At 37.9% G+C, this 10,200-nt stretch overlaps 1 protein-coding gene across 1 annotated transcript; it reads right to left on the minus strand.

Annotated features, from left to right (window-relative positions):
• Window positions 1–2,327: 2,327 nt before the first annotated feature.
• On the minus strand, window positions 2,328–9,179 carry LOC140227295 (uncharacterized). The gene is made up of 4 exons (XM_072307718.1): window positions 9,130–9,179; window positions 6,948–7,082; window positions 4,571–4,724; window positions 2,328–3,553 (listed from the first exon to the last, which is right to left on the minus strand). Exons 1-4 carry the CDS (start codon window positions 9,137–9,139, stop codon window positions 3,154–3,156), a joined length of 699 nt encoding a protein of 232 aa, XP_072163819.1. The 5' UTR covers window positions 9,140–9,179; the 3' UTR covers window positions 2,328–3,153.
• Between the last annotated feature and the right edge of the window lie 1,021 nt (window positions 9,180–10,200).

Raw genomic sequence — 10,200 nt, forward strand, 5'->3', positions numbered from 1 at the left:
TACCGGAACCTGGTGGCCTATGTACACCATATTAAAGTCAATGGGTATTTCAGAATTCAGTACAGAAGGGGTTAAACTTCTTCCTAATTTAAAGACAAGGCCAAATCCCATTTGTACTTTATTGCTACATAACAGTAAACTGTAACAGCAAAGATGGGGAAGAAATATTTTTGCTGCACAAAGGAAGTGTATCCCCTGTCTCATGAAACTATAGGGGCTTAGAGTGCACTATGAACATGGACCTCATATACAAGGACATTCGTCATATCGTTAATTAATGCACCTGTACATCTCAAAAGCGCCACAAAGACATTTTTAGCATGCTTCACTGCTTTGATCCCATCATCGTCACCGCCAGCAAGCCGGGAGAAGAACATGACGGAGATTCGAGAAATCTAAAACTATATGCGCAGAAGAAAATAACTCACAAAAATCAAGTAAAGCCAATGTGCAGTTGTGGTGTTTGTTAGGAAATCATGCCTCAAACAATTTCGCTTGGGAGAAGCAGGCAGTTTTTAAAAGAAAGCTAACATTTTGGCAGAATGATTGTCATTTGTGATCTCAATATTTCACTTTTCCGCAGCTTATTCCAGAGAAAACTAGAAATGTCGCTACAGCGACTGGTTATACCCCCGCCAAACAACATTTCATAAGCTTTGGTCAAAACAACATTTGATAAGCTTTGGTAAAAAAACTGAGGAAGTAGTTAAATCCGCAAGATCTTTCCTTGATCTTCTGCCATTAATATGCCGTTACCATGGCAACGTACTTTCGGGTACTGTCGAAAAATGCGTCTTGCACATCTACAACCAAAGGCACACATCTGTACCAAGTTTCATGGAAATTGGGCAAAAACTGAGGAAGTAGTTTGCAACACAAAATTTTCCATCATTTTGGCTCATAATATGTGAGCTGTTACCATGGCAACATATTTTTTGTCACTGTCAAGAAATGTGTCATGCTGACCTATATCCTAAGACAAACATTCAATATGAATTCCATGAGAATTGGAAGAACACTGATGAAGCAGTTTTGCCATGAAGCATTTTGCCCTATATTTTACCAATAACATGCCATTACCATGGCAACGCACTTTTTGCCACTGCGGAAATATGCGTCTTGCACATTAACATATTCAGATGAACATCTGTACCTAATTTCATAAAAATTGATCACAAACTGTGGGAGGAGTTCGCGACGCAAGATTTGTACCCATTTTTGCCCATAATATGCCATTACCATGGCAACGTACTTTTGGGTACTGTCAAAAAATACGTCTTGCACATCTACAACCCAAGGCACACATCTGTGCCAAGTTTTATGGGAATCGGTTGAAAACTGAGGAAGTAGTTCGCGACGCAAGATTTGTACCCATTTTTGCCCATAATATGCCGTTACCATGGCAACGTACTTTTGGGTACTGTCAAAAAATACGTCTTGCACATCTACAACCCAAGGCACACATCTGTGCCAAGTTTTATGGGAATCGGTTGAAAACTGAGGAAGTAGTTCGCGACGCAAGATTTGTACCCATTTTTGCCCATAATATGCTGTTACCATGGCAACGTACTTTTGGGTACTGTCAAAAAATACGTCTTGCACATCTACAACCCAAGGCACACATCTGTGCCAAGTTTTATGGGAATCGGTTGAAAACTGAGGAAGTAGTTCGCGACGCAAGATTTGCAACGGACCGACCGCCCGACCGACCGACCGCCCGACCGACCGACCGTCCGCTGATTCCTATATACCCCCTTCAAACTTCGTTTGGCGGGGGTATAAAAAGGGACGGTAATGGTAGAGAACAGAAATATACAGCTGTACCTTGCCATTAGGCAATATGCGAATCAGCAATTACCCATCTTTTGACACAAAATTTGTCATGATTTCAAGTTTTGCTGCTCCTCATCCTCTGTATTTATTCAAAGACATTTCCGTCTGAAAAAGGCACATCAGCGAAACAACTAAAATGAGGGAAACGATTCTTATGTTAGTGATGATACGTGATCACACAATCATTATTGTCCAGACGCCTGAATATATTCGATCAAGATGCACATAATCATATGTCGGTGACAATAATTACATCAAAGAAAGACTGCTGTGAATAGTCCATGTATAATAGGTCCATGCTATGAAGGAGCTACATACTGTAGAATAAAGTCAAAAAATGTGGACCATAGAGTGTATACAAGTCAGCAACTTACATAGATGTATAGGTGTATACATTAACTAGAGCACCCAGCCACAGGACCCGTTCAAGCAAATGCATCACCCGAACCCTTTCTGCCCTCATACCCCATTTCAATGACCGTTTAGGCCAAAATGTTGTAAAATATGGCAACTGGGGACCATTGTTTGCACTTATGACCTTTTTCAGTTATTTTCACAGAATAAACAATGAAATCCAACAAGAAATGAGGCAAATATTTCCCCATAGAGACATGTGTTAAGATTCAAAATTCAACAAGTTCTGCAAATTAGCTTGGAGAAATGTGGTGTTTCTTCTTCAGTAACCTGAAAAATCCTTCATCCATTAAATTTCCAAGGGAGGTTCTTCAGCTCAAACTCTGTCCAAGGGTTCGCAAAGCCAGACTATGAGTTCTTTTCACTCAAAATAATCACATACATGTATTTTCTGTACATGCACCCAATCAATTATAGTCCCTTCAAAAAAGCTTTCATCTTCCAACCAAAATACAGTTTGTAGAGGAATTTATATGCAATATTTGCAGCTACATGTATTCAGTTCCTGCCAAATTGCCTTTTCTGATTTTTAATTTTTTTTTTCTTCATCTATTTCAGTATCTTTGGTATGATTTTGTGATGATGTCAGGGATATTCCATTATATTTACAGCTGTGAGCCCTATAGCACATACAAGAAATTATATGACATGGCATTCTATGAAAGTCAAACAATGAGGGCACTGTCAATGAAAACTTTTGTCACCAAGGATAAGAAGAAATGTGGCAAGTAGGGTGCACACAAGAAGACCTTAGAAGAATCAACCTTCTATTGTAGCCTGGGTACTCCTATCAAAAGTTACGGGTGGAAAGATGTTTTTAATGTTACTGCACCATACTGAATGTTAAACAAAAAAATCCGACAAGAAACATGATCAGTGTTGCGCACTGTAATTCGGTATTTTTGTTTAAAAATATTCATCGCTTTGAGAGAGGTTTTCAATTTCAGCTTGATTTACTAAATTATAGATCTCGGCTCGTAACTGGAGCTGAACGAGGCGTGGCAGCCTTTCGACCGTTCGGGAGATGTGAACAAAAAATGGGCTCACTTCGGACGATTCTCTTCTGGATCGAAAGTAGTCGAGCATCGCATCCTGCAATTCAATTTTTCTCTTCTTCATGAGTCTTTTCGGAGGAAGAGGGAATGACTGGGGTCCACTGGAGGAGGTCCCTGCTTCTTCATTCTCGCGTGGAAGAATGTCCGGTTGTTCTTCTACTAGTATTTCCTCTTTACCAGAATCGCCTTGTGCCAGGTAATCATGCTCCTGAAAACTGCGCTCTGCCTCACTTGCCATCTTAGCGGTTGTCCTAAATCAATGCGAATAATAGTGAAAGAATACAAACAAACAAAATTACTACATGTAATTTGTGAAATCAAAATGGCTCAATAGCAGGAAGTAAGAATGAGAGGGAGGGTGATAAATGGGTGCTGAAGGATAACAGATATATGTGTAGGAAGATGAAATCAATCCCACAGTTAGGTGGTGGGGGGTTGCGATACACAGTAAGATATTTCAGCCACAAAATGTGAGGAATGTTATCAAGCAGTGTGCTTCTATGTCTACACTGAGGAGAGAAAATAAAGGATATAAGCATGTACTCTGTAATTGTGAATTCATGTATGTACATGTAATCCTGCCTTCCAGTTATGAATTAATAATCACTGATAACAGTATACGTATATTATTAATTGTTGTTCTGTCCTGTTTTACGTTGTTTTGTTCTTGTCTTTTTTTTTCACATTTTAGACATACCTGCAAATAATTTCTTTTTTTTTTTTTTTTTTTTTTGGGGGGGGGGGGGGGAGCCTTGACTGGTCGATGAACTTTTCTCCTTCCTTTAAACTTTGTGTAATGTATGATTTTCATACTGTTTTGTATTGTAATCTCTTTTACTCAAGTGGTGGAAATAAATAAAACTTAATTACACGAAAACAGCAAAAGTACTTGCTTTCTTCTTGTTGGTAATGAGGCAAGTGATTAGGCTTTTCATGCTTCCAGAGAATCACATTTCTTTGTCCCAGTTGTCACATTTCTTTGTTATCAACGATCAAATCTTCTGTACATACAGTGCACTCCCTTTAATAACGAACACGGTTCTAATGAAATTCAGGTTACAACAAAGTAAAAATTCAGGCTGCAATTTTTTCCACTCTGTATTTTAATTGTTTATTTGTTCACAGTTATAACAAAATTTAAATATTACGAAAGAAAACTGCTGAAAGGACTTTGATATAACGGTAGTCCACTATACTAACTTAAGATTTGACAATTCATTAGAAAAAATATATATCTATGATACTCGAAAGAGTTTTTAGTCACTTACTTTCGTAAATGGGGCCTCAAAAATTCCATCTGCTCTGCATATCTAAATTTTTTTGCACTGTCCAAATTAGGACCATTCCTGAATTCTTTTTGCCTCCTCACGTGCTTGGTGTAGTCCCCCCTCAGGTTGATCCAACGCTGCCGTGCTTTTGCTTCTGCAATGAAGCGATAGTAAAATATGTACACATATCATGCAATGTATGTTTGATTCTGCTGTTATACTGTTTGTGACACATTGTGGGGGATCCTGCAACCTGTCTACAAGACAAAACCAACTGAGAACACTTGGAAGGACTTGGTGACAGAGTAAACTCAAGGAAACAGGAGTTTCCAAACTTACTGTGTCGGCCCAATCAATGGAAAACATATTCTACTAGGGGTTCTGGACAACTCAGGGTGAGTGTTCTACAATCAAATTGGGACTTTCGACAATGTCATTCTTGCTCAAGTAGATGATGCTGATTACTGTTACACAGTCATCCATTCTGGTGCATTCGGCTCTCAGAGTGATGGGGGGCATATTTGCAGCAAGTCAGCTTGGGAAGTCCCTACAAAATAGATGATTCTAACTACTTCATACACAATGCCGTCCTTCCTGGAGCACCTCTGCTTCGAAGAGTGTCTTACGTCCTTTTTGACAATTAGGCATTCCCACTCAATATGACACCTCACAAGGCCTTTTCCTGGGGAATATCTTACGACAAAAGCAAAGGCAATGGAAATGAGAGTGTACAATTATCGGCTTTCACATGCCCTTAGGAAGAAGGAGAACACTTTTGGCATTCCAACAGCTAAATGGCACACATTCCAGAGAAAGATTGCGCTGCCCACAACACTGACATGAAAGCTACATGCCTCTCCCAAAATTTATCTTACATTTAATTTTTCGCTCTTGTATACTGACAATAATCTTGATAATTTTTTTTTTTAATCTGTATGCTTGAATTACGGTACCAAAATGATGCTTCAGGCAAATAAATTGATACTCAATATAGATAAAACAAATTATATTTTTTCTTTTTATTATAAACAAAGAAATCTCGTTTATAATTCTTACTACAGAACGTGCATCACAAAATCGTACCAAAAAAAATGTCACACCCCTTGATTTTACATGAAGACAAAAAAAAAAAAGTGAAATGGGCCAACCAAGTGAATCTTTAATTTTTCATATTTTCTGAAAGAGCTATACTTTTTTCTACATTATCTTTAAGTCTGGGATCATAAAATGAATGGGAAGGTGTGTTTCAGCTGTTTTTCTACAACTGTTTTTTTTTTTGTTGTTGTTTTAAGAGGAGTGTGATCAGTTATGTCTTAGAGGCAACTTTTCATCTCCTCAAAATCCTTTGCACACTTTTCACTTTCAACTTCTGAAAAGATAATGCTACTGACAAGTTGGCATTAACATGAACAGAGGGTGTTCATAGAGCATGCTAAATTTCAGCTTAATCTGATAATCCCTTCATTGTTGCTGCTACAGTGCTTTACATCCTGTTTTGTTTTGTTGCTGTTTGTTTTTCCCCCATTCATCGCACAGCTAGCCCGGTAAAGATTTAAAAACACTTGAAAAGACCCTGTACTTACAATATGTAAGAACCTCTTTTTACAGTTCACACATTTCAGTGTGTGCTTTCTTTCCATAATTTGGATAGGTAAAGAGTGTCCACATGAATTAATTTATACAGTTGTATGTCATTTTAAGGCATACACCCTGCTCTTTCAGAATCTGCCCTTAGCTGAAAAAAAGGAAGAAAAAAATATACTGAGGAGACACGTATGTATATATATATATATATATATATATATATATATATACAGGGCTGCCAACCTTGAGTGAGAGTTTGGAGTGAGACACTGCGAGGGAGCGAAGCGACCTCCTGGCTAGCGCCTGGCGGCCTGCTGTGCGGCCGTACATACGTACGTACTACGTACACAGTCAGTGTATGTAAAGCGATGTAAAGCACAATTTGCCAAAAGTACAAGCTACGCTCACGTGGTATAGGTAGAAACCAATCGTAATCCAATAGCTCGTCTTTGAGCGCGAACCGAAAACGATTTTTATTGGTAAAGCTTTACACCCGCGCGGGAAAATCTCGAAATTTTGGGCTTGGGCATATCAATATTCGGAATATCAGAGAATTTAGGGATATACTTATTTTTGTAGTCATGTACATTCCATTTTGGGGGTTTAGCGTGAGATTTCGTTTATCAGAGTGAGACAGTCAAAATTGGTTGAATTGCGCGAGTCTCACGCTCAATGCGTGAGAGTTGGCAGCCCTGTATATATATATGGTGCTATGGTGACTGGTATGCCTCTGCCATACTGCACGGTTCTTCCACACAATGTGAATCTTCAATCTCAAAATCCATTTGCTCACCTTTCATATCCAGTTTTCTGGAAATCTTTTTCCAGATCCTGGACTTAGCATTGGAGTCATTGTACGACGAGGATTGTTTGTCATAGAGGCAGGGGTATCCCTCCACTTCTTTAATCAGGTCCTCCATATATCTACCTAAGGAAAAAAGATAGAAGATAATCAAAAGTCAAAGAGGAGTTCAAGACTGTCATAGCACCAATAGTAACAAATGAGATAAAAGCAAACACATATAAGAAGGCATATCTAACAATCATAAACCAAATGGCCTAATAACAATTTTAATATGAAGCTTACTCTTTCTTCATTTCAAAAATGATATTCATCAGAACTTTACATAGGAAGTTTTTATAATAAATTTCACTTTTAGGTGATTCTATCGATTCCAAATTTAAATATACACGTAGTTCATCGCAACCTTTCTTTTTGTGTGTGTGAAACAAAGAAAAATTGGGCAAAGGCTCGAGTCATTCAACATCAAATTCCAGTTCTTGTGGAATACTGGTACTATTAGGAATGAGAAATCTTCTCACATATTTCCCATCGATCTGTTTATATTCCACAAGGAAGTATGCCATATATATGCATTGGTAATGAAACGATTCATCCTATATGTGTGCTAAACAAACTGGCAGACATTGACAATGCAACAATCGGACATGGTAATAACAAGTTTTTTGTTCAACACTTCGAAAACAATGCATAGAACATGTAATTACAGTCTCATGCCTGTATTATATGTCTGTTCTTTGTGAACATGTCATTCCTTAAAGGACAAGTTCACCTTCATTAACATAAGGATTGAGAGAATGCAGCAATACTAGTAGAACACATCAGTGAAAGTTTGAGGAAAATTGGACAATCGATGCAAAAGTTACGCATTTTTTAAATTTTTGTGTTGGAACTGCTGGATTAGTAGACTACTAAGGCTAGTGATGTCATACGAGTACAACAGTATAAAGAAAATGTAAAGAAAATTCAACATATTTTCACTTTTTTCGCATAATAAAAGAGCACTTGACTTGTCTGTTTCTAAAGGCAATGGGAGTAATATTACCCATAATATATGTCAGTAACGAGTCAAAGGAATGTGTACTTTTTTCAAAAGATGAAATTTTGTGAAATTCTCTTTATATTTTCCTTATATTGTTGTACGCATGTGACATCATACACTGCAGTAGTCTTCTCATCCAGCGGTGACTGCACCAAAACTTCAAAAATTCATAACTTTTGAACGAATTGTCCGATTTTCAATGTCCAACTTTCAATGATGTGTTCTACAAATATTGCTGCATTCTCTCAATCATTATGTTAATGAAGGTGAACTTGTCCTTTAAACCAAACAAACTGCTTGCTTGCTTTTCCAGTTTACATTGACAGAAAGATCGCGGTCTGTATCTGGTTGTCAGGGAAATATTCCGCAGAGACTGCGTCTGGCTTCACAGATCCCCTCCTAACCTGTTACATATACGGAGGAGAGCGATAATCATGATAATGTCAAAAAAAAAAATAATAACTTAAGACTCCTCCGGACGCGGACAGCATGTTGGACAGACAGACGGATCTTTCTGTCTACTGTACAGTATGGCAAGAGTTCCTTTTGAGACAGCCACCCAAAAGTGAGTGCGTGCATCCGTGTGTATCGCAAGCAAGGTTAGGCTAGGTAGAGTTGTATAGATCTGCACTTATTTAGTACTAAATTTACTACGTAGCTAGTACGTAGGCCTACTAATAGTGATTGACGTGCTGGTATTTGGGGTGGCTGTCTCAAAAAAAGGAAGTCTTTCCGTACAGTTCAGACATGCAGCAAGGGCCAAGGCAAGGCAATGTGAACCCTCTCTGTATTCGGCAAAATTGGTAATTGATATTTGACATCGAGTCAAGTGTTCAGTACAGTGAGTATGTGGACGTGGGTGATACGTTAGGAAGCTAGCCAATAAAAGTTCATTTCTACAGTAAAACGTATCAGACGTCAGACCCCAGCTCCCATTCTTATCAATACATGGGACTATTCAATCTACGCTCGATGAGAACCTCGGAGCTTGGAAATGGCGAGTTCCTGGATTGACCTGAAGTGAAGATAGATGCAAGTAGCTACTGTATCCAAAAAATGAAACATAATTGTTAATGCACAGCAATAAAAAAAGGTCAAGAATCAGTATTCTATACCCATGATACCACTTACACTTGTACATTGATGAGGAAGAAAGAATTGCGATCACGCCGACATTGACTTCGTTTGCTTTGTTTTGTACTGTTTTGTTTGTTGTTTTTTGGCACGAAAAAAAAAAAGCGCCAGCTAGCGATCATAAGCAGACAATCTACGGGGTTCACCATCGGTGACGTGTACAATGCACAAGGGAAGGGATAGTTTTGGTTGAGATGATGGGGGTTCAGATTTTAACTTTTTGCAGGATAATTAGAAGCCACACTTTTGAAATATCATTGAACATTGAATTCAAAGTTTCTTTGATGAAAATCAGTTTTAAAATGGCTAAGATATCCCAAATACAGTGAAACAAAGTGGTCACTACATATAAAGGTACATTTTTGAAGTTATGGTCAAAAGAAGCAAAAATTTTCTTATTATTCTCTTTATTTTTATTGACCTTTAATCGCAAATATCTCCATTTAGCAAATATGGACTTATCGGTTTTTGCAAACAAACTCTTCATATCATGTTCGTTACAGGCTTACAAATCTTCCATTCAAAAATCTCTCTCCACCATCCCCTTATTACATGAACACTAGTCTTTCATTTACTTCAGAATTCAAGATTTTCATATGCAACACGTTTTTTAAAACTACATACTCAAAGACAGATGGATCAAGAGCTTAATTGCCTTGATTCTGAAAGATGTAAGTATCGGCCTTAGGTCTTATAAAAATCTTTTAATTTTCAATACCTTTGCCGTATCGGTATTCATGATTCCTTTATGTTGAGAACACATGGGAGCAGAGTAAATTCATTTTCAATGACGGTGTACTTCATCTCAGACAGCGAAAGCATGTACGATATTTTGCATACATGTATGGATTCTTCTACCAAAACCAGCTCAAAAATCTACTTTAGAATTATGAATAGGATTCCTCTGCCTATTCTTACTTTGAACAAGCTATTACCGTATCCGTACTTAATTCCTCACTTGGACATGTTGGATCATTCTTATCTGAATAGAGTTTGTAAAGAGAAGAGCATTAGGGTGGTATTTTAAAATGTATTCCTAGAAAGGTTTTGTTTTCCTGAATCAGGACA

The sequence above is a fragment of the Diadema setosum genome, chromosome 4 (assembly GCF_964275005.1).
Source record: "Diadema setosum chromosome 4, eeDiaSeto1, whole genome shotgun sequence".
Lineage (NCBI taxonomy): Eukaryota > Metazoa > Echinodermata > Echinoidea > Diadematoida > Diadematidae > Diadema > Diadema setosum.